At 42.4% G+C, this 26061-nt stretch overlaps 1 protein-coding gene across 6 annotated transcripts; it reads right to left on the reverse strand.

Moving 5' to 3' along the window:
* Positions 1-625: 625 nt before the first annotated feature.
* LOC147199151 (LIM domain-binding protein 1-A-like) lies at positions 626-25936 on the reverse strand. Of its 6 annotated transcripts, none has more exons than XM_086121427.1 (12): positions 25768-25935; positions 22760-22983; positions 10477-10579; positions 9431-9475; positions 9154-9229; positions 8492-8594; positions 7868-8040; positions 7672-7794; positions 7502-7579; positions 5113-5236; positions 4881-5023; positions 2149-3705 (listed from the first exon to the last, which is right to left on the reverse strand). In XM_086121427.1, the coding sequence occupies exons 2-12, from the start codon at positions 22785-22787 to the stop codon at positions 3481-3483; spliced, it is 1221 nt and encodes a 406-aa protein (XP_085977553.1). In that variant the 5' UTR covers positions 22788-22983; positions 25768-25935; the 3' UTR covers positions 2149-3480. The 6 variants fall into 6 exon arrangements, with proteins under 6 accessions (XP_085977556.1, XP_085977553.1, XP_085977554.1 ...); XM_086121428.1 differs by having other exon boundaries at positions 22760-22864; positions 25768-25931; XM_086121430.1 differs by lacking the exons at positions 2149-3705; positions 22760-22983; positions 25768-25935 and adding exons at positions 626-2140; positions 13544-13882.
* Positions 25937-26061: the final 125 nt, after the last annotated feature.

The raw sequence follows: 26061 nt of genomic DNA on the forward strand, positions 1-26061 counted from the left end.
TTGATTCGTGATTTTTATAATTAGTGTTGTTTCACTGCCCAATAACACGTAATTTGTTTAATTGCTTTGAAGGTCACAGATATGTTCGTTGGCTGACGACAGTGACATTGTTTTTGTATTCCGTTACACGTCATATAACAAAAAGATGGGAGTTTAGTACAGGGCGTCGTCAGTTCAGGCACCACCGCCTCAAAAAAATAAATACCAAAAAATTCGAACACTGGCAGATTTATAGAACGTGTTGCATATACATGTATTCCCTAATTATTGGAAGAAATCAACACAATCGGTGTCTTCAAATAAATATGAATTATTAATAACATGATTATATTCTTAGAGGTAATTAGAGCCAACATGTTATTTCAGAAGTGTGTCAAACTGTTTGCCCTTTGCATGAATCAGTTCCCCTGAAGTAGCTCTGTTTCAAAAAGGTTGGTGACTCCTGCTGTAGAGTGATGCAGTAGCCTGTTTTCCCTTCAGAATACAAAGCAAACACTACTACTCTAGACACGGGTGCCACACTATCTCACCGTTCACCATAAGATCCTAATGCATTTGCAGAATGCATCTTAAAATGTATTGGTGAAACTGAAGTGTAAATAAAGACAACGTTGTGATCATAAAGTCATCTAACTGATTATTTTATTTGTACATCTGATACATGATTCAGATGGACCAAGAGACTACAACAGCAAAGAAAAGTTATTTTTGTGCGTGTGTGAATAATCAGACTGTATTTACTTGGGTGTTGTATGACCAAAATAAAAAGACCTCTTTCAGCATTTACTGACCCAGCAGCCATTAAAAATTCTGCTGGTTATTCATGAGCACTGTACAAGTGGATTGGACTAAAAACAGCATGTCAGTACATAGAAAAATAAATACAGTTTGCTAAAATGAGGCCGCAATTGTAATATCTGTGATTGTACCATTAAAAATCACATTTCAAAACAAAACTTTAAAGAGGCTTTTTTTTAATCTCTTTACATTAAATTGGGATTCTTATAGTTCTAGGAGAGGGATACATATAATAACCTTTACAGAAAGGACTAGCTAAAAATATACAAGCACAGACACAAACATGAGAAGTAAAGCCAAGAAAATGTTTCTTCATGAAAACCAAATAGCGCAGTGTAGTTGATATCGAAAGATTCTTTACATGGAGCTCCTTGGTCTGCAGCTTTCTTTAATTGGGATTAAAAACGGTTCTGGGAAACTTAATACAAAAGGGTTTTTTTCCTCTTCTTATTTTACAATGAAGTCAAAATGTGTTGTTAAAATATATGAGTAGCAAATTTGGGCTGTTTTATATTCCCTGTTAGAAGAGAGTACCCCCCAGGTAGAATTGAAGATGACAATGAGACAGCGAATACAAAGCAGACCTTCCTACCGTACCAAAGAAGTGGGGAACCTTTTGCCTGTTGGATGGCCCAAAAAACGCGACCAAAATGGGGAAAAAAATGACAATGAAAACAAGGTTCATCACAATGAGCATTTGCCAATTTTGTTGTTCAATGATCCTATGAGTTTGCCCATTGTGATATATTTTTTAATTGCATCCCATTGGCTAAAGTGTCCCCATCCCTGCCATCCACCATGTTATCATAGCATTCAAATCACTGGCCTTGATTGACTGACAGTGTGACACAAGATGGAGGATTCTATATCGATTCACATTATTACCATCACAAGAAGAAAGGTCTAACAGCAAATATTTATACATGAATATACTGCAAGGTTCAGATGGTTTTCACTTCTTACATCAGCAATAAAGAGGGAAAGGGAGAAAAAAAAAGAACACAGTCAATAAGAAAAATAGATTGGAGTTAATGGTGAAAACAGTGCATAAAATATTTCTGGGCTATTTTTTTTTTCTTTACATTAAAAGGAAAGAAAATGAAAACACACTCCTGTCGAATCTTGTCCAGACATGCTGCGTACCACAGTTCTGCTGTACCCAAATGTTGGATGTTGTATGAAACAGAGATTGTGTGTGTGTGTGTGTGTGTGTGTGTGTGTGTGTGTGTGTGTGTGTGTGTGTGTGTGTGTGTGTGTGTTGGAGGTGATAGAGATTGCGTAGTGGTTCTCAACTCCGGTCCTCAAGCTCCGGCACTGTACAGGTTTTTGTTCCAACCAGGTCCTACAAAAACAAATAATTGAGTTTTATGAAGCGGATGAGGAATTCCGAAACTAAAAAGAATGCACACACACTTTTTCTGCAGCCTGCAACACAAACAAACAAAAAAATGACATCATTTCTTTTTCCTGTGACATAAGCACGACAGAAACAGTGCGGCAGAGCCACCGCCGAGGTGGACACTCGTCCGAGAGACCCGAGGTTGGAACAAGAACCCACGGAGCAACCCAGCCGTGGCGAGCGCTCCGGACTAAGGCACGTCTGTGGCTGAAACGCCACAGTGAGCTCGCACGTGCTAAACACACACGCCCACTGCCGGATGCATCTGGGCTGACGAGGGCTGGGCTTGAGCACCACTGACCAAATGCAATGTGAGGGACCATGTGACCATCTGCAGTAGTCCAAGGGTGGGCAAACTTTGTGCTTAAGGGCCACATTTGATTTTTAATATGGACACAGTCATTTGGAGATGGTGAAAAAGAAAAATAACTCATGTTTAGATATTATTATAGAATATAGAATATGGTTTCGAAATAATGTTAAATACATGCATTGTTCCTTTTTTACTAATATTTATGTATTTTTGAAAACAGGTATTCAGCCTAATTTGTAAATGTTACTTTTTAATTAATTCAACCATTAACCAATTGCCCAATAGAATATTATTCCTTTTTTTTTAACTATTCCTATTTTTAATCAGGTGTAGAGGTGGTATGTTCTTCTGCAATGGAGGAAAATGTTTTAAAGTACCCGTAACTTGTTTTTAAATCAAGAGGTTGCATCGATAAAAATGTTAAAACGATCACAACTATTGTACTAATTCAACAAATGAACTTGATCTTGATAAGCAACGTGTTTACATCGATCTCGTATCACACGTCCGCTCTATTCAAAGCAGTGTATTGTAAACGGGTGACCCAAGATCTACATTTGGAATTGTTTCAATCTGAGTCATAAAAAATAGTCTCTTTGTAAATTCCGTCCAGGGACGTTGCGAATGTGATTGTGGATGTGATGTGACTGTCGGCCAGTTCTGGGTGTAATCCGCTTTTTGCCCAAAGCCAGTTGGGATATGCTCCGTCGAACCCTCGAAATTATTTAACAATGACATAAATGACTCAAAATAAATAAATTTTAGTTCGCCAATTTGGGGGGGGGGGGGGGGGGGGTCTACATTCTTGCTCGGCGGGCCAGATTAAAGAGTTGGAGGGCCCACGGGCCATATTTTGCCCACCTTGGTCTAGTCCATGAAGGAACACCCCTCCATCTTCAGTCATGCAGCAGCCATCTTTGAATTAACAAAATAACTGCCTTCCCCGCGCCCTCCTGCCTCCGTTAATAGTTTACTGAGACAACTGGGAGTTGTCATTCTTGCTGTCCTGACTGGAGGGGGGCTTGCTGTTCCAGGGCGAGTGTGACCTCAATGCTGGCGAGCTGCTGAAACAGTCCTCATCCTCCAGGCCGTTGGCCCCGTCCAACTGTGTGTTCTCCAGTCGCGTGATCAGACGCTCATCCTCGTCACCAAACTCCCCTCCCATCAGGGTGGGCTCTCCCACCATCATCACGTCCTAAAGGGGACAGTAAGGGCCGGCACATATTATCCCCTTTAGACGAGGGGGGGAGGGACGGCGGGCAGAACGGCTGTCTGAATGGACGTGTTCTCTATCGCGTGGTATGTTTTTGGCCAATGTGCACACTGTGTGTAAGAGGCCTAATATTTCTGGCTGTGTCGCTTATTCTGTATAAGGGGGCGGGCGGTGGGTGCTAAATGCATCCATCCTCTTTCTATTCCACTTCTCATGGAGCCTGGAGCCTTTCCCAGCTGACTGTGGGCAAGAGCCCGGGGAGGCCCTGGACATGGTTGCCAGCCAATCCCAACAAACATATGGTAGAGGCCAAAAACCATTCAAGTTCACATTAACACATATGGACAATTCAGTCTTCCATCAATCTAATGTGCAAGTTTTGAAATGTGGGAGGAAACTGATGTAATGGCAGCAAACCCACTCCTAAAAGGAAGGCCCCAGCTGGGATTGGTACCCCAAAACCTCAGAACTGCAAGTAAGATGTGCCAACCACGAAGTCAACAGGGAAAATGTTCCCCTTTTGGAGATTGCATCAGACCAGGTAGAAAGGCCCTTGAGGCTTGCCCTGCCGTGTTGAAAGCGATTGTCAGTCAGACAATAGTGATGCGGACCTTTCACTGCATCACCTCGGCAAGTTTACAATCCTGCTTCGTCAGACGTCAACACCATTAGGAGCCTTGCCAACCTGTGGGACCCTCCACGACAATCTTCCATCATGCTGCTGTTCACTATGAAGCCAGCTAGCTACTCCTGCAACATGGCGCTGCAAACATTCTCAACCTTGTACCCCAAACTTAAAATATCTTTTAAAGCATTCTCAATGATAAACTTGTTTTTAAAACTATGCAAGTAAAGCAATCATTAATGTTTGAATAAAGGGGTTCATTCCACCTCGGGTCTCAATCGACCAACACTGTGTGTGGCTCATGTTTACCTTAATCCGTCAAACCAAAGCAACACGCCCCCCCCCCCCAAAAAGAAGAAAAAAAAACACACATGAAAGTGACTGTGACTGCCCATTGCTACTGTGCCCCAAGTCCTCTGCACAATACCAAGCCCACCTCCAGGTGAGCTCTATGCTTCCATCTTCATCACAACCTTCAGCGGACCTTTGCTGCTGCACCTATAGGTGAAGTAGATGCCATGCTAACGGGTACCTGGTTGGAGAGGGAGAAGCTGTTGGCTGGGCTCTTCTTTTTACTGTTGCTGTTGTTATTGCTGCCCCCGCCGGAGCTCACATTGCTGCCGCCTGACACCTTCCTTTTTCGTCGCTTGTTGGGCGCTTGTCTAGCAGGCTCGGCTATAAGCGCGTACAAAAGGGAGACCGTGAGCTTCTCTTGAGTTCTATGACAATTTTGGTTACAGCTAGGTTTTTTTTCTCTTTTGTACCTGGGGGTGCGACCATCCTCTGCCACTTTTGGAAGAGGCAAGTCTTCAGGCAGTCTCGGGGGCTCAAACTGTAAGTCTTGTGTCTTGACATCAGTTCTTGCATGGGCTCCAATATCACACACAGCTTAAGAGGGTAACATTTTTAGGACATCATTAATAACAAAAAAATCTGTATTGTTATATGTACAGCTAAGCCCATTAAGTGGTAGCTCCAAAGTCGAACACCCTCAGTTATGTGGTGCTGGTCAACGTTTAACACTTTCACCAATTTGTCAGCATTACATAACCTTATTAAGTGTACAAGCTAATCTTTTAAGAACCATAATCAGAAATTCAAATTCACCAAGTTCATTTATCTGCACGGAAAAGAAATCTCAGCCACTTCCCATTCTTAACCCACAGCATTTAATATAACGTCAGTCAGCTCTTGACAGCTTCAACTCTTCCCGTAAGGCTTTTCCCACAAGATTTACAAGTGAGTTGATTGAAGATTTTGTGAAAATTTTGACCATTCTTTCAGAATTATGACCGTACAATTGCATTTGTGAGGTCACACTCTGATGTTGGACCCATTTCCAGTTTTCGGACATGTGTGTGCTTACTGTGTGGTTGTTGTATGTTTTCCTCTCTAGGCACTTGACTTGCTAATGTGTTATTCATAGCTGATTACACTCCACTCTATTATTGAGGACAGCAGACGAAACATGATTTGATGGGCAAAAGCTTTCACTCACCATTCTTATGCCACACAAACGCCACCAGGTGGCAGATTGAACAACATCGGCAATTGAATCATCATACATAAAGTGAGGCGTCAATAAAAATAAATAAATAAGGCGGGTGAACGCAAATAATGAATTGGACGACTTTGGGAAAGAATCAACCAACAACAAACTCGTAATTATTAACAACTATTTCCAAAAAAAAAAAAGCCACCTCTTGGCATGCTTGGTACTACTCCTCTATGCATCGCAGTTTCCATTTTGACCCTTACCAAAACACAAAGCATAAAACTGAGAATCACAGATTTTGAAGGTCTTCTTATAATTGAACCACGGTTTCAGAAAGGCTTCACTGGACTCACGTCCCCTCCCGCAGGTCGTCATAGAAGGGAGAAAGCTCTGTGCTACTTATGCCCCCAGCACCGAGCTAGCAATAAACTGCAGCTGGCTACTAATGCGCAGAAATCATGTTGCTCTTTAGCTCTTAAGACAGTAATCACAGCCTCCATGGCGCCGAATAAGCTACACTTCTTACAAGTATTGTTCTGACGAAAGGATTACAAGGAGTAATTAACTGAGAGAAAGACGGAGAAGCCACGCTAATTGCCAAGCTAACCGAATGTTATTGTGAAACCTGAATTAAGTGCTTGGGTGATAAAGTAACATTTTCTGTTTTCACTGGAACCGTGTTAGAGCGGAGAGTATCCATCTTAGAACAGCGAAATAGCAAGCAAGTGTCTGGCGAGAAAATTATACAAAATATTGCTACACACACACACAAAAGGAAACGATTGCTATGTTCGTTAGGGCATCCCGCACGTCAGTCAGGAGGAGTGGCCTACAAAATGATAAGTATATTACTGAGGATTCAGAAAATGGATGGATAGTATATTGAATACATTGCTAATGTGATTTGTCACAAAAGTCCTGAGTTTTGATTTTGACTTTTTAGATCAGCGCAATAAATTATTCTCAAAATTACATGACAGTCGGGCTCAGCTGTCGATGAATTATTTTTTTCTTTTGAATCAATTTCTGTCAGAAACATTATTTTACATGCCTTTTGTGCAAAAATGTGTGCTACTGCGATTTTGTTTGCATTTGATGGTGTCCCCCGCCTACTGCCCGGAGACGGCTGGGATAGGCTCCAGCACCCCCCGCGACCCTAGTGAGGATCAAGCGGTTCGGAAATGGCTGGGATAGGCTCCAGCACCCCCCGCGACCCTAGTGAGGATCAAGCGGTTCGGAAAATGAATGAATGATCATTTTATATAGCTGCACTACTGGATGTATTTTTCATTTGATACAGGTCTGTTTAATGTCACTTCAAAATAAAGAGATAAAAGGTAACCAGTCATAATAGGTTAGATACTTTTTTTTTTTTAAAAGAATAACTCAAACTATATCGTGGCATATCGTTATATAGAATGGCCTATATTGCAACAGATTATTTTTCCCTATCGCCCAGCTCTAGAAAAAGCAAAACACGAGTAGAACTTAGCCTTACTTGCTGAAATTTTACAAGATTTGTTGACATCACGCATGAGTTTTGTTTGCGTTTTGAGGCAGTTTTCTAGAAAAACTGACCCGTTTTAGGGCTTCGTCTGTGGACATTCCACTGTATTAATCTAGCAGTGATGAGCACTATTAAGGGCAAACTTCCTTACACGGAGGTAGTTGAGAGTGGAGTTGGACAGCCCACATCTGGTGATATTTTTAGCCAGTTGATCCAGCATCTGAGGATCCTGCAAGCACATGACGGACAACATCAGAAGTGGAATTTAAGGGTACGGCAACAACTGTGTTGATGTTTGGGGTATTTAGGTTGAGCACTCACATGCATGGCCAGGATGCTTCTGGGGAGGACCTCTCGGTGTTGTCTGATGCTGAAGTGCCACGTCTTGATCCTCATCATGTCATCAAACATGAACTCGAGGTACAGACGACCCTCCACGCAAACCTTGTTAGGGAGACCCCAAAATAAGTGATACTGAGTAGACCACAAAAAAAGGCTGTAAAAAGACTGGCCAGACCTGTGTGAACATGGGTTTGCCGTTCTGGGTGACCATGGTGCACTGGTCACAGTCGAGAGACACAAAGTTACTGTGGAAGGATTCCTTCGGATGCTTCAAGTTGTAGAAGAGCTCTGTTGCCCCACCCTCAAAGATGCTTCGAAAATATCTCGGAATCAACGTCCTACCAATGGCTAAAAGAAAAAAGAAGACATCACTGTCTAGTGGGGCGCGGGGGGGAATCCGTTTATGACATATGGACAAAAACACTTGCAAAAATGATTGTAGTGCACAATATTATTTTAAAAAATAATTATCAGCGCGTTCATAATAATAATGATATAACAGTCGCAATATGGTTTCACAACCTCCATTCTCTGTAGTGTTTCTGATTAGGGTCACGGATGAGCTATACGAAAACAACAAACACAAGAGCTGTTCCTTTTCACTGTCATGGGTCACAGTTTCAAAGACTCATTTTGTATACTTGGCAATTCTCTTTATAATTCATATTTGGCAGGATTGTTGACACCATCTCTGTGGTGACGGTCAGCGACTCATGAAAACTTCTTGCTGAACTCCACACAGTGCGCGACAATTTGGGTTTGGCTACGTCACTCGGTATGCGGCAGGCCTTAAACTTACTGTATCGTTTGGGTCCATCTTCAAGGCAGAAAGTTATGGTAAGCATCGCGTCGTCCTCGAAAAACTCTGTGGTGAATGCATCCCACCACAAATTGTCACAATCCTGAAAGAGGAACCACAGACAATTTGGCAATCCTTAGTCATAATTCATAGTTTATTGTTGCATAAGACCACAAGACAACAAAACTCATCCTATCTCATTCCGGACGCAAGTTGAAAATGGAAATGTAAGTCCACATGTGTTTTCTTAAATTTTGCTGAACACGGAATTTCAGTACACTGAATCTAAAATCCTTCTGATGAGCAGAGATTAACATGCATGTGTTTGTTGCTGCGTCTGCGGACACTAGGAGAAAATGTGCGTCTCATTACCACCAACTCAGCTGGGCGCTCGGGCATTTAAACAGTTGGCACTTCAATTACATTTTAACCAGGTTGATCAGATAATCCTATTAGAGCCTGAATGTAAATTAAGTCGAGGGGGTTCTGGATTCATCTCGCGCTCTCATCTTGCCATGGTAAGCCACCAATAAATGGCAGCTGGGAGGTAAATGTTAAAAACATAGCCGCGGTACATGCACAACTCAGAGTGGTATTAAAAAGGCCTGGAAAATTAAAAGAGCTTCTAAATCTCTCCAAATAAATTGCATGACATCTCTCACCTCTGTCCAATTCTGTAGCCTTTTGTTCAGCTCATACATGCGATAGTCTGTCTGGTTTCCATACGGTGTGGGTCTCCTGCGGCAGGAAATGGGAAATTCAACACTCGGTATGAAGTTCAAGCTGCACTGATGTCAAATCCCACAGTACATACGCACACACATGCGTAAGCCGAGTAATTACAGGAGATTTACAATGTTAGTCTTTGTCGGCAAAAATGTTAAGTCCACATTGACGACACCAAGAATTCCTACTTTATTTGCAAGGCTCTGAACTCACCCCATTCCTGGTTCCATGTATGACGGGGGATACATGGGTGTGGGCCTGACAGTAGACACACCAAAAAACTATCAGAATCATCAGATTCAATTCAGGAATGAGAGCTCCTTAATCATTGTGAGGTTCATGCATATTATGACCCATTTATGTTCTGTTATGAGCCCTAGGAACATTAAAATACATTTAGTCTGCTTCAAATGACTTGAAATGCTGTCTCATCTTTCATTAAGTAAGGTACAATGTTTGTGTAAAATCAGCAAATAAACTGATATGTAAATATAAACTTATGTTTTACATATACTGTAGCTAGCTAGGTAGCTAGCTACCTAGATAGATAGATAATGTCAACAGTCTCCGCAGCCCATCGCCGTATAAATCTTCTCCACGACAAAACCCACAATGTCGCCAAAACGTTCTGTACAGTATTTCTAAAAACGGTTAGTTGTTTATAAGAAAAAGTTTCGAGTTTTTTAAATGCTCGTGACTGAAAAAAGGTTTTATCTTTGGTTTCATTCAATACAGTATTGTATTGTATCCGTAGATGACTACTTCATTGATTTCACTTATTGCAGGTTCTTTTTGGAACATTACCCCACGATAAATGAGGGATTACTGTACCTCAAAACACTCAGTTAAACACAATCAAAAAACTCTAATAATATAGTTTTGATGGTTTCAGATTTTTTTTTTGTTTGTTTTTTTTTTACTGAGGGTACTGCAGCGTGCTGCTGCAGCATCGGTGAATATGGGCCACAGGGCGCTTACACGCTCCTTCAAAATAATCTATGAGTGTCTCAAACAAAAGTGCCAACAACACAAACTATGAGCCCATCATTCTCCTCTGCAAGTTTTAATGATTTAGTAGTTGAACATGATAATAGTCATATTCTTAGTGGAACTCTTAACTTAAAGTATGTTTCCTGTAAATGAAAGTGAGTCCGTTGAATTTACAGAATGCATGCACGGCATGGCGCATGGGGAGGATGGTACCACCTATGCCTCAATATGAGCCGGGAACAACCCTGGTGTGGTTCAAGGAGACTTACCCCACATCTCGGTCCAGCATAGCGCCTGGGTGGAAAGGTGGAAAGCTTCCGCCGTTGGGGGGTTCCTTGGGAGAGTACAGCTTGAATGACTTTGACGAACAGCCTGCGCAGAGACCGAGAGACAGACAGCGAGACAGAAAGAGAGGCGGGGGCGGGTGTGGATACAAGAGGAAAGATTTAAGGAAGATTGCTTTGATGTAGATGCATTCAAATCACAACATCATCCACAAGTAATCCAACTCTTGCTGTTTTGTTGCGTTTAGCTCCAATAAAAGTGCACAGTCTGAAATTTTTTTTTTGTTGGTTTTTTTTTTTAATTCCCCCAGAATCCACCCTCCCTGCCACCAACCCAGCTAGCCTTTGCAGGCTGCTTTCATTACCTAATGCATCTTCAATCTGCTAAATGGACAAGAAAAACAAACATGATCTGGCCGGTTCTTGTAGCATCCACACTGATGTAGGGATCCCTCCCTTCAAAGAGCGCCCATCACCATCTGCGCTGTGTGTACAAATCACCCCACCCTCCAAAACCCATCCCCCCACTACCCACCCAGCCTCTCTGTTGTTAACCCTTGTCTCGCCAGAGAAAGCATTCATGGGAACACATCTATTCTGTGAGACCTCACACAGGCAGTGGTCCAACAAATGATATCTTAAACTCTAGTAGACAGCGGCAGAGTGGGATAACAGGAGAGGGTGTTGCGGGGGTGGGGGGGTTCCATTCCTTAGAAACATGAGTCTGTCTGCCGCTGCCTCATTAGAGCCAGCCACTCTCTGCACACATGTTTTCATGAGACATTAATTATGCCGCCGCAGTAGACCGTTGGATCACTCGGGCCTGCTTGTTGGTGATGTTCTTATGTGGGGCATGAACATGCTGCACCTGAGGTGACGCATAGTTAATTGAAATAGTCACAAATTACGTGCAAACAGTGTGTCACTCTGAGTTTGCCGTTTAAAAGGCAGCGGTGCCAGATTAAAACCAACATGGGGATGACTGCAACAGTGTCTTGTTGGTTTCTACATGTTTAATCTTCTCACTGACCGGGCAGCAAAGCTTGATTTTTGATGTTAGTCCAAAACCACTTCTACACTGCAAATACAGTACAGTCAAAGCCAGCAATTATATACAGTTTTACTATCCACGATCAAGGCCGTAAAGAGGCGGTCTTCACTTTACAACGGGACTGATGTGAGGTTTCGAGGTTATATTGATTAGTGAGCATGCGTTAGCGACTTACACACAAATTCAGGTTGTACCCCGTAAGAGAGAAAAGCCTGTAAAGTACTTTTTAGTAGGAGTGGGCCACAAAGTGGTACTTTTCTTTGATACAAATCTTTCTCAGTTGTAACTATACAGAAGAAGAGTTGGTGATTTTCCACAGTGCACTTCAACGCAGCAATGCACGCACACCTGCGTACTCTCAAGTGGCCCACTCCCACAGGCTTTCACAAACGCTGAAAATATATTTCCAGGTTGGAAGCGAATGAGACTTTGCTGCAGCGAAGCCGCACACTTTCCAGAATGATTTGATTCAGGCAGGGGCAGATGGACTTCTCTGTGCTGGCAGTCGCAGGCGATATCTGAAGGGAGGACAGCGCTGGCTGGGGGCAACTCCCACATTTGTTCTAAATTCATGATGTTGTTTTGTTAATTGTCAAAGTTTACAAATTGAAAAATCAATATTACTGTTAAATGAAACAAAAAGATTTGTTTACCAAATACATGAACAGTTATTACCACAAGCTAGAACTAAACAAGTTCAAGAAAAGGCCATACTGTGATTTTTCTGGCAGATTTCATTCCATCAATATTTTCTTCAAATCATCTGGTTTGGATTTTTTTTTTCAATTTACAAATGATGGAGGACATAGTGCTCATTTGGTCCTTCAACGCACCAGAAATGTTTCTGTACCCTTCCCTTGATTTGTGCGTCGATTCAATCGTGACTCAGAGGTCTACAGACAGTCATAATGCTTTAATTGTGATCTGGCATGCACTGTCACCTGGGGGGACCTTATATAGACAAATGTGCCTTTCCAAATCATGTCCAATCACCTGAATCTACCACAGTTGGACACCAATTAAGCTGTAGGAAACTCTCATGTGCGATCAGTGGAAAAATGAGCCGCTCTTCCGTGACAGATTCCAGCCGCACATAGCATGGCACCACACCACCACCTTTGTGGCTTTTACATTGCAACAAGTGCGGGGCGGGATCGACAAACGGTGCAAGCCCAAACTTCACAGTGCACACTCGCAGCGTGTGGGGTTCTGGCCTAACATTTCAAGAGTGGCGAGTCTCAACCATTTGTTTTGAAGCAATTTAATACATGAATTGCCGTTGCAAATAAGAGACCATCAAACAGACGCTTTCAGACAGAAGAAAAATCAATTTCTAGGTTCAAGCGAGAGGCAGCCACCGGGTACATTGTCTTGGATGACAGCGAGCTCTTATTCACTCGCCTGCCTCTGCGAGTTGCAGTCACCGACTTTGTCTCGTATATTTACAGTAAATACAGTAAAATTTAAGTGAGCGCATTAATTAATTAATGCACTCACGTGATAAGATACTTCCATAGTTTGGGATGAATATAAAAAATAAGATGCAAAAATTCATATCGATCTCATGACATGGATAAATATTATCACGTCGTTATCTTTATTATCGACATTTGGATCGATCCGCCCACCACAGTTGCAAACAATGGAGCGCCGTCCGAACAGACGGATGCTCAATGTGACCGCAATCAAATAAAACATTGTAAACAACACTACAAATATATCGGCAAGGACCCTCCTGGGGGTGTGTTATTACACAAAGTCTAATAAACAAGAAGCCGCGCGCACATGAACACACACAAACACTCCGCCAAACACACCGAGGCTCGGTGTAAACGGAGCCGCAGGGCCGCATCCATGACCGGACAACGCATGTCATTGCTAAGCTACTACATTGCCGTTAGCAGTCTTATCCTTTCGCAATACCCATTACTCGTATTTACTGAGCTGCGGTGAGCCAGACGCGCGGGTAACGATGCGAGGCGCGCTATGAGGTGGGGTTACCTGCAGAGAAAAGGCCACCAAAAGGCGGAGTTGCTCCTAGCCAGCTAGCGTCGATGCTAGCCGGAGAGGCTGGACGGCGAAGGCTCCAAGCTCCGTCGCGGCTTGGGGAAGCACTTGTACGGTCCCAACACATAAGACGCCAGCCAGGCGAAAATACTACAACCACCAACCTACAACTGTTTTTTTAAAAAAAAATCTCTCCATATATATTTAGATACTGAATGTAAATGTATTTTTAGAAATGCATTAACATATGTGTACGCTGATACTGATCTACCGCTACTACTACTACTTGGGGACCCTTTGTTCAAGGGAGGCTGTCTTTCGCTACTTGATGAAAAAAAGGCTCCGCCCCTTTTCGCGTATTAAAACACTGGCGCACGCACGGGCACAAACACGCGCACACACACGCGCACACACTTTGTTCACAACAGAAATGATCTCTGATCACTTTACTTGGAACCTTTATCAAGTCAAAGCGCTCGTATCTACATTAGAAATATCTCACGGCACAATCTCAGACAAAAATGTCACAAAAAGTATTAGAACTGATGTTTTTGTTACAATTCACTCATAAATTGACTTGGCAAGAGTCAAAGTTGGGCTTTTTAAGTGAAACTTACAGAAAGCTCTAACTTATTCTCTTTTATAAGTCCAACAGGTGAATAGGGTCAACCACAATGTCGTACCTATGGCGCGTGGGCCTCATCTGGCCCACCACATCATTTTCTGTGGCCCGTGAAAGCAGATTAAACATGTCAACTTTCATAATGCTTGTCAAAATTTCTAATTGTTATATGTATTAATAGTGTTGAGATATTGCACGTATTTTCTTATGTTGCTTCTGTAACTTGAAGAATAGTTGAACAAATTATCATTATTGATTTCAAAACATATGTATCAATTTGTTGTACAGTATACAGTATATGTAAGAATATGAGGAGGTGAATAAAAATGTGTATGGTTTCACAATCATTACGCCCCCCCCCCCCCCACCCCCAAGGGAAACTGTAACTACACTGTGGCTTGTGACAAAAATGAGTTTGAAACCCCTGGGACTATGTGTTTTTATCAAACTTTCTAACATCTAATGGGAGGGCATTTAATTGTTCTGCTTGTCATTATATGCCACACTGACATAAGCAGCTCAGCATATATTTTGTAGTCGTGAATATTTTTTTAGCAAGTCACTTTTTTTAATTCATAACCCACATTCAAATTCCCCAACCTCAGAACTGTGAAGTCAATGTGCAACCATGCCAGATTGAAAACAAACATTTATAAGAAAATGCAAAGATCCATCCATCCATCCATTTTCCGAACCGCTTGATCCTCACTAGGGTCGCGGGGGGTGCTGGAGCCTATCCCAGCCGTCTTCGGGCAGTAGGCGGGGGACACCCTGAATCAGTTGAAAATGCAAAGATATTGCATTTAAAAGTTAAATCCAACTAAATTGAATGTAACAAGTGCACTGTGCTGGATGTTTAAAAAGTTGAAGCTACTGTAACATTAGGCAAACTTTGAACACTTAATTCAGTGATTCTCTCACATAACACAAGAGGGTGCCCCAGAACACTTCTTGGTACTGGGGACATTTGCCCAGGGGGCAAGGATTGGACTGAGCTGATGTGTTCAAATTATTGCCCTTATGGGCCACTTTTGATTTTCAAATCTGAAATACGGGCCAAGTCGATGGTGTTTTTTAATAAGTGTTTGTAAAAACATATCGATATTCATGTTGATTCTAATAATTTCTTCAGATTTTTTTCTGTGTATAATCATTTATATTCACACCAATGAATGATTTACAGTCCTCAAATTCTCAAAATCTGGAATGTGGGAGGGAGCCAGAGTACCTTGAGAAAAATTTGATTTGAGTCCTAAACCTCAGAAATATGAGGCAGACGGGAGCTACACACAAGAGGTAAATCACTTTACATAGCTTTGTGGAAACTGCTTGTAACAAGAAAAATTAATTCATCATATTTTAGAGTGGATCTCTCTGATCCTGCCAACCCCTCATTTTTTTCCTACAATTTCACTGTATCATACCAACACTAAAGTTGTTACAGTCCAGCAGAGACTCAATATCAAGCACAGTTAAGTGATTTTATGTTACTCTGTTGCTGCAATTTGTTGGTGCAGCCTTCATTTCTCCTGTGAATAGTGGGGGGAAGTATCAAAACCCCTAATGAGACTTGGCAGAGCACTTCTGTTTTATTTTACACATGCTACCATGTGAATTCAAAGATTTTTGAACTAGCTATTATTATTTGCCAGGAACCATAATCGTTCCACCACGGCAGGGCTCTGACAAGGCCTTATTTTAATTAGGGTTTCAAATTTGATATAGTGTGGTTTCATTTTTTTTTCATATTCCGGTACCTAGTTTGGTCAAGACAAAACCACTCAGATTTGATGTAGGATGAAGAAAATGTTCACATGAATTATGGGGCCTTATCTTTTCATTTGTTCTGTTGGATGAATCGGGCAATGAAATCCATTTCCTCAGTCTTAATCATCATCCCAGCGTAATGAAATGATGATGATGAAATTAATTTGTACTGTCCTGACCTTCTCCTTCTTAAAGCAGCGTTTGCATTCATCTCCCTGGCGTCTGGAGTATGATCAAGCGCTCTGGCTTGCACGGCGTAGTGCAGTGATGAGTATTCATCAAGCTGGTTAATTCAAGGCGTCTTTGTTAAGACTTTTGGGAAATGATTGACTCTGCTGATGGCTCAAATCCTTTTTAGACCACAGTCCTGATCCTTTCCTAGCCTCGTATTATGTAAGGATATAATCTGCAACCTCACTTTTAATCAATAACCACTCTGATGTTTACAAGCAATAGATTTGAAGGAGCAGAAAAGCCTTTGTGGTCTCTAAGTGGGTTTTAAGCTCAATTGGTTGAGGCCTTCGCTTAGTCGGTTTGTGTAATTATATAAAGCAGGAGAGTAGATGAGGAAAGTGAAGTGGTGGGTTTTATTGAAAGGCTGCGAGTAAATACATCAGAAGCCCACCGGGGACTCTTACTGGAAAAGCTGCACATCAGATCACAGCTTCTATAACGTTTTGAGAATCTTCAGTTTACAGGTGAGTGGGTGGTGCAGCCGTCTCCATCAGGGTCACCAGGGGCGATTTTAGCGTCAGAGGTTTAGCGGTGCTGATATCTTGGCCATGCAAGAACATCATAACCATTTAGTACATTTTAATGCCATTTGAACTTGATTCACAATTTCTGAAAGAGAAGACTTTCTAGAACATGGGCATTTAATCAGTTTGCTTCTCAATAGCACCTTGGCCTCAAGGTTTAACAGGACACACCGGCTAGGTTCTCTTAATTCCAATTCAAACAGAGGACAGTGGTGCCATCTCTGACAAGCTGAAATCTCATTTTCTAGCTTAAAAAAAATGCCGGCTAACCCTACCTAACAACAAAACTTAAATTCATGAAAAGTTGGGAGTAGTATTGATAATCGTGTTGGTGAGGCACTGAGCGGTAGAAGTAAAGAAATGTTCGAAATCAGCAAGATTTTACTACTTACACCATAACTGCATAGTTTATATATACATACACACACACACACGCACACACCGTGTACATACACACGCGTTCTGTTGCATACTCCTCATAATCCATCCATCCATCCATCCATTTTCCGAACCGCTTGATCCTCACAAGGGTCGCGGGGGGTACTGGAGCCTATCCCAGCCGTCTCCGGGCAGTAGGCGGGGGACACCCTGAATCAGTTGCCAGCCAATCGCAGGGCACACAGAGACGAACAACCATCCACGCCCACACTCACACCTAGGGACAATTTAGAGCGTCCAATCAGCCTGCCATGCATGTTTTTGGAATGTGGGAGGAAACCGGAGTACCCGGAGAAAACCCACGCAGGCCCGGGGAGAACATGCAAACTCTACACAGGGAGGCCGGAGCTGGAATCGAACCCGGTACCTCTGCACTGTGAAGCCGACGTGCTAACCACTGGACTACCGGGCCGCCCGCTCCTCATAATCCACAGTCTTAAATGTTAAATTTACAAAACTGTTGATGGAATACATTATAACTAATGCATGAGGAATTAAGGGAGAAAGCTGTTCTGACAACATTAATCTTTTGTATTTTTTTTTTGTTTTGTTTTGTTTTTTTCTTTTAATGCATTGATTGCCAACTTCTGTGGAAGCTCGAGAAACAAGGAGCTACACTGTCCTCTGCTGGAGACCCTGCATACACGGAAACAATCCTTGCTCAAAGTTTCCAAAGCTCCAAATCAAAATCATTCAGTGAAAAAAAACAACAATCCAATTATTATGAATATCTTTTTACAGACATTGAATGAGTTTTTATCAAGGTCAGCAACGGATTCTAATTATAAACACTAAGAGACACTAAATGACACAACAAGAGAGAACAAGAGAGCGAGAGATTTGTACGGGTTTCCTCCTTCCTGGTGCATTTGCGGGGTGTACTAAATTATGTTTGGATTATTGTTATTGATATGCACTACGAGTTCCTTGAGTTTTGAAAAAGATTGAGAACCCTTTCGTGAAGATGTTTTTTTTTTTTATCGCTACCCGAGGTTATCAGTACTAGTAGAGAATGAAATGACGTGTGCTGGGGGGAGAAATGGGTGTTTTCCCTGATCTCACTGCAACACTGTGTGCAGTGTGTACTTCTCTGCTGCTTAGCAAGCAGAGACAGATGGGAGCAATACGTCAAGTTATTTAAAGACTAATGTTGGAGCTGTTCCACTGAATAATGAAACACCTATGGCACGGTACTAAATTTGACAGGAATATTAGCACAGCTGATTTATAGGGGTGGCATGTAAAGAAAAAAATGTCAATGTCACACCTCAAGTACACATTCTCTAAGCCCACAGTGTTGGTTGCTAATTCAAAGGCAATGAATCAACACGGCTGCTGATATTTTCATGACTGCATGGCGCCGCTGGTAAAATAGTACTTTGTAAATCCTGTTTTATGGCATCTGATTCCTTTAACGGCTCCCATCTGCCAGCATTTACCTTGATTTGCATTCTCTCTATCACGCGCACTGTGTGCATCATTCACATTGGATCTCTGGCCTGTCAGCAAACAGACATTTATTAAGTCTTATCATAAAAGCATGAATCAGGGTGATGATTTGTATTTACAAAGTCATTCAAACTGCCTCAAAGTGATTCCCTCCATTTTGTGGCTTTAATATTGGGGCTGAAGATGTGCTCTGGTCTTTGAGAAAGTCCTCATCTCTTTCTTTTCCCCTTCATTCCCCTCCCTGCTTAGGTGGCACATGCCAGCTTTCGGCCGCCATGCTGAGGGGCCTGCAGCAGATGTGACATCCATCACATCAGCTCATCTCCACTCTGCAAAACCCCTCCTTTCCCGATGTTAGACTCCCCAGCATCTCCCACACATTCCTTCTCTCTCCCTGCCTCCGCACACACGGCCATTTTGGTCTCGTTTACAGTAAGGAGTGGAGAGAAGAGGCATAAAAAAGACGCTTTTAACCAGCGTTGTTGTGTAATCCCCAAAATAAATAAATAAATAAAAATAAAAGGCTGCCATCTTGGCTCTGCTTGAAGTCACTTTTCTCCAGTCAGGGGCCATGTGACTTTCTGCATGAGGTAACAGTGATGTTAGTGCAGAGGGGGAGTGAAACAAGGGCAAAGAGTGAGAGGAATGGAGGGGAGAGGGGTGGGAGTGATGAGCCAAGGGGAGAGTGCGCCGGAGTGAGTGCGTTTAGGGGAAAGGGGTGGGGGGAGCATACATGCAATCTATTTTTACCATTTAGTCAGAACAAAGGATGTGATTGGCTCCACTGCATTAGGGCGCAGAGAACAAAGCCTTAAAAAAAAGGCAATGTCACAGCAACAACAGAAGGTCGCCAGAACACTTTAAGCAGGCAGATGTGTGCCACCATATGAAGACACGTATTAACGTGCTTACATGCTCGAAGCAGGCATCTTTAATGGCTAATCTTATTGCACAAAGATGCCCAGAGGGAGAGAGAAAGTGATGTCAGGATTTAGAGGGGGCCATATGTTTTTCCACACACACACACACATACACACACACATACACAAATACACATTTTTGAAGGTGAATTTTAAAAATATATACCATGGAATGCCGGGCGACAAATTTGGGGGAATTTAAAAAAAAACATACATATCCCATTGATGGAAATTAGTGTCAATTAATCAATTCCAGAGTCAAACTGTTTCCATTCTTGCTTCATGTAAGAAGTTAACTACTGCAATATTAATACACCAAAACAGATTTTCTAGAAATTGGGCATTTGACACAATTGTTAGAATGACTCAGTGGTTCTTCAAGATTTTTTCAGCCAAAGAACAAATTATTGTTCTAAAAATCACTGTAACATATTGTACACTGATAACTGTGCCTAAATATAGTATTTTTGCAGGGGGCGGGGTTATTTTAGAAAATATAAGATTATGACTTTTATGTAGTAAGTTTTTTTTTTCAGAGTGGCTCTAATAATCCTTCCTTTTTTGTTGGGGGAGTGTGGGGGGTCGTGGGAGGGGGGTGTATGGGAATATTACGTTTTGCTCCCGGGGAGTTGGCAACTTTGTAATCTGAGTTTTGATCTTAAAATAATTTCATAACCTCACAGACGCACCTCGTGATTCTCGGTTTTAAGCAAGTGGAAATTCATTTTCATACAAGACTAAAAAGAAGTTACTCGCTGTAAATATGAAGATTAATAAAACAGTCAGCCTTTGAAAACAACTCGTAGTGTGTCCATTAAGAGTGCTGTACAATACCTCTCCGACCACATTTTAACATTTTCATGCTCACTGAACTGAGATCTAGTGAATTTCACTGAGGTTTTGCTGGCAAGAACAATGACTTTGAAAAAAGCCAAATGTATGAACTTCTGGCATTTCAATGTACACTAAAAGGATTATCCTCCTACTCTTCACAATACAAGAATGTAAACAAAGCAGCTTCACATAACATTTATTGCATGCATACATAGTCATGCGGCGCTGTGGCTTTTCTTTTGAGGGATACACCAGCCTTAACATGCCTCAGCAGGCTCGGGCTCCACTGTGATGGGTGCTCGAGCACACGTACTCTGTGCGCACGTCCTCCCTCATTTGCTAAAATTTGCTTCACAACATTCGCTGCAATACTGCATATCCTCCCTGTGCACCATTCGCACACACATGTGGATGTCATTAAATGTTTCTGCCCTACAGTGAATTCTGTCAACAACAGGAGGGGGGTTGGTGGGACTATAAGAAAGGGCCAGGAAAGAGACCAGACCTTAAAAATGACTTGTCATGTGTTATATCTGACAGCTGAAGACAAATAAATCATAACTTAAAAAGAAAATCTTGTCCCACCTATCTATCTCTTTGGGGGACAAGTAGCAAAAATCTCACAGATGACTTGAGGGAACACAATGCAAAACCTTATGTGGAAATAAAGGCAACACAGAAAATGAACACGTGTAGTCGAATGGTTTTTACAGTTGAACGTTTCCAATAATCAATGTATAAAAAATTATTGACACTCACTTTCACACGTAAAGACATTTTAGAGTCTTCAAAGTAATTTAACATGCCCTTGTTTGGTGATGCTTTTTTTGTACCCAGAAAAAAATGTACTCAAGCATTCGCAGAACATACAAAGCCCACACAAGAAGGCAGAAGGTCAGACTCAGCCCCCAACATCAAAACTGTGGGGTGAGCATGATAACCACGAGTCCACAATTTAGCAATAAATGAAAACTAATCGGAGGACCACCCACTCCCCAATACTACGAATGCAGAAGTAGACCCTTAAAACGTGAAAAGTTTGCCTGGTCCAAAAGTGGCGAAAGTTGAACTTAAGTCCAAAATCTGCATTGCTTTAGTGCAGTGATTATATACTCTTGTGGGATGGACATTATCCAATTGTCGCAAAGTCGCTTCCCCTTTTATAAAAGTTAAGAACAATAAATGTTTTTCTTGTTGAAAAACAGCTTTAGAAAATATATGTACATTATGTTAGATTTTTCAACCCAGTTTCAAATGAGTTTGATGTAACGCCAAATGCATACTGCTAGCTATGACGTCCGCTAGCTGTTGGCTGAACTGCACTGTATTCGTTTACAGGGCAGCTAGTGATTACAGCACAAATGAGTCACGTTACCTGACCGTTACCCAATAGTGTATTTTCTATGTGAGAACTTGGTATGACTCAGTACTGTTCTGAAAAAAAAATCAGTCGGGAAATACATTGGGGGGGGGGGGGGTTTCTTTTCTTTTTTGTTTTGTTTTTAACGATCGGTCTGCGATCCACTCAAAAAGGGTCCCTGACCCACCAATTGAGAATCATTGTTTTCATGTATATCACATTGTAGATGGCTTTTTTGTGTGCCATACACACAAAAAAAGGAAACAATTAAAAAGTAACTCCTCAAAATTAGAAATCATCAAAAATAAAGTTTACTCTATGCATTTTGCTGCAAAATACAACTAAAGTCCCTCGGCACGCGACAGCCAACAACCAATCATATCGAGTTCCGAGCACCAAAACAGTTCAAACTATGACTCAAATCATCACGAAGTGCGGTGAGAGCAAGAAAAGGAGCATCCATTTCCTTTTTGTGCAGACTCGCAGCAGAAAAGTGAAGTAAGCCTATTGTGTCTTACGCTATGGCAAAACCTAAAGTAGCATTGATGTGCATAGATTCCCATGGAGGGGTCACCAATCTTTTCGAAGCCATGTACTTTTTGGGTGGTGTTTCCTGTGAAGGGCTACCAATTTGATAGACACTTCCGAAATAACAAATTGGCTCAAATTATATTTATTATTCATGATTAATGCTATTCATCTATGCAAAGAGACTAATTATGTGAATGATTTCTTACAATAATCGCCAAGAATTATTTAGCAAGGTAGGAAACATAAATATGATATCCAAGACTTCATTTCTGTGAATGTCTGCAAGTGTTTACATTTTCAAACGATCACTTCTGCAACATGCCAGTATTCCATCACCGGTGAGCTATTTTTAGAACAGGCCTTGGGGGCTAACTGATGGTCCATGTTGGTGACGCCTGCTGTAACCCTTGCTTTAGGTCAAAACTTGACCACTTTGCAGCCCCCACCCCACCCCACTTTTTTTTTTAACATAAGTTATGTGTGAGACAGCAATGTGCAGCAGAGAGAGGGTCGGCCAGACGAAGCACTCACCGGGACAAGCGCAACCTCCAACAGACATCTTCTCACATGTTGGGGGCTCCGCTTTGAAGGAAACGGCAGCACTCGGCCCTCACGCTGCTTGCATGGGCTATGCTTCTGAGGAAAAACAACACAGACAGACAGGGGGGTGGAGAGATAAGAAGAGGGAGTGGTATGATTCCGAAGCAGGGCCACCGCTCGCTCGCTCTCTGTCAGAGGCAGGAAGTTGGCAGTGGCTGCATCATTAACAGGCATGTTGCAACACAAGTGGGAGGGGATATGAAAGAGAGAGACTTTATTGCACAGCGGACAGGAGTACGTAACACGGAATGGTGCTCAGTGTGTGTGTGTGTGCAGGTTAAAGAAGAAAGCACGAGAAGCAATTAGCTGAAAGGAAATAGTGTGTGTCTGTGTGTGCACGTGTGGCATTGATGCATCATCCATTTTGGCCGTGCTGCTGCGAGAGATAAACATTCTCAGGAGGAGCCCAGAGGCAGAAGGTCATTAATGCCAAACAAACACATGCACTCCTGCCTCATGTATGACTGATTTCCATCTCAGCCCAATTTCTTCCTCTCGCATTGCTACCTTCGGCTGCACACTGAAGAAGATGTGCGTTAATCACCGCAGACAGTATCGATTAAAAATGCAAAGCCCACCTGGAGAGCAGAGACACCCGAGGCCCACGGGAGGTGGGAAGACCGTGTTAATATGCACCCGCTCGCCGACATGAAGACCCTTTTGCTCTCTTGCGACGCGCTCTAATCCTGCTTCACTCTCTTACTGCTCTCATCCAGATGACGCAGCCTTAACCTTTTGGCAGTTCAGTCCATTTCCATTAACGTCGACACATCTCTTTTGTCACTTTCCGAGCAAAAAGCCTGTGTTTCCGTTACTAATGCATTCAACATTGCTTGTTTTCAGATTACACACAACTATTGAATGAATTGAGACGGTGTACAGAGCCAGGAAAAAGCCACGGATAACCCTTTTGCACTACCTGATACCACTTGGCTCACCACACCAATGACGCTTTGCCACTAACAAAAAAGTACCCAGCGGCAAGTATTATTTCTAAATCTTCAACGCAAGAACTGAGGATACACAACAACTAGAAATAATTAATTAAACCTGTTGCTTTTGCATTGGATGCGATACTCCATAGTCTCCACTTTGATGCAGAGCCTTTCGGTGGTGAACAGACACTTTTGAGAAGTAGACACGGGAGTGACATTTCCATTGTTGTTGATTTAAATTTTTTGAGCACGACTTCTCACTACAGTCAAATGATGTGCCGATTGTCTGGCACTGTATCTTGCTTCTATTTTTATGTCAAGTGTTGTAAACCTAAATGTATTTTAATTCCTTTTGATGATTTATTCTCTACAGTAATTCATCTTTTATTGGCCTTTTCCAAACGCGGGCGGGTTTTTTTGTTGTTGTTTTTGTTTGTTGTATTGTACTGTATGTTGAGACTGCTTTTGAATATGTTTCAAAAAATGGCAAATGATTCTTATTTCAACAGATTGCTTCCCCCTGCCACTATCTTAATTTTAAACAGTTAACTGCAAAATTAATCCCATAAGAAAAATGAATTGTAGAACATATTATCTCAATATCTCACTGGTATTATCTTGAAGTTTTCGTATTTCAGCAAGAAGCACGGGATTTGCCTTCATTGATAACAAAATTATGCCATGGGCTGCATCTTGCCCCCAGGTCTTGAGTTTGACACCTGTGTACTCAAGTGTTTCCACATACCAGTGGTAAAGTTCTACTTTCTTTCAACATGTCCAATAAAAATGATTCAAAAGCATTTGGCGTGGCACAGTTTTTGCTGTTTCCGTGTGTACTGTTTTGAAGTATAAAACTGACCTGAGAGGTTAGCCGAGATGATGAGGTGCCTTGGAACAGTGGCACAAATGTTGGAATGATTTGCCTAAGTCTCCCAAAACAGAGCATTGGATGCACATTGATGAAAAAAAAGGTCCAAATATAAAACTGTTTAGATGAGGCAATTTCCACAAATCATACACTCAAGGGCCTACTGAGGATCTTAATGAGTTTTAAGATCTTTGTCTTTTCACCGTTGTTCACAAAACAAGTGGAGGATTCCCGGTGGTGTCATTGTTTCTGACCAAGCTTTGTCATGAACAAATCCTCACAAAAAGGCACACTTGACTTCCACAAGCGCACAAGCGAGTCTTGCACTTGCACGCTTGATCATATCAAGGCTGATCTTGACTACTGACTGCCTCTGCTGTGATATAACATCTGACAACTTGGCTCCCAGACAAAAAAAAAAAAAAGTCCCCACATATGGATCTCCCACCGCAACTGAAGACGCCAACGTGCGGCTTTGACAAAAGCTCTCATCGCCGACGCCTGTCACTCAGAGGCGATACAGCAACAAAGAGCAAATATGAGTCAGTCCAGGAACCAGAGCTGACAAGCAACATTGGCTACACACCAGTGAACAGGCAGCCGCATCACAGTTAAATGTCATACACCATGTCAGACAATGTTCCCGGGACCCAGACACAATGAACGTCCCCGCGGGCCCCCTTCTTCCTGTCACAAACACTACCTGCGGTCACATGTTTTTGTTTTTTTTAATGCGTGGAGTTTCAAGGTTGGGATCAAACAAAGGCAGACGGAGAGAGGAAGGTTGTGACGGTGTGATTCAAAAAATGGCTTCCAGGAGCAATTAAAGCTGCTGTGCGCTGCTAGGCATGCTCTCTCTCCGTCTCCCCCCTTTTCCACATCCAGATGCCCGCACTGTGTCGACATGTCAGCAACAAGCACTGCTCTTAGAATGAAAAAGTTCCCATAATCACCGTGCCTGTTCTACTTAGGCACACATTCTGCTTGAACGCACACCTCTAATGTTGTGACAGCACACACTCACATGGCTCTTTCCCTCAAAAATCCAAAGTGAAGGCTCCTGATACCGTCATTCACGCAATCACTGCTTATATGCGCCGCTCTCCTTCATCACCGCACTCCATTTCAGTGCTTACCTTTCTTTTCTCTCGCTCACGCTCACCAGTAAAAGTCCGCCTGGGTCAGCCAACACAGCGGAAGCCGAGCTGAGCCAGCAGGCAAAGAAAGAGAGAGTGAGATGTTGGAGAAGGAATGTGTGATGAGCAGATGCTGATATAGGACACAATTGGAGAGGGGGGGGGGGGCGAATCAAGCAACGTGCAAATTGGATGATGAGAAGGAAGGAGGGAATGAGGGAAGGAAGGAGGAGGTGGGGGAGATGGGGAAAGAAGGGGGGGGGCTTCTCTTCCCTGCACTGGTATGACGCAGAG

This window comes from Hippocampus guttulatus, chromosome 10 (assembly GCF_054856545.1).
Source record: "Hippocampus guttulatus isolate MCC_2025c chromosome 10, RoL_Hgut_1.0, whole genome shotgun sequence".
In the NCBI taxonomy this organism is placed as follows: Eukaryota; Metazoa; Chordata; class Actinopteri; order Syngnathiformes; family Syngnathidae; genus Hippocampus; species Hippocampus guttulatus.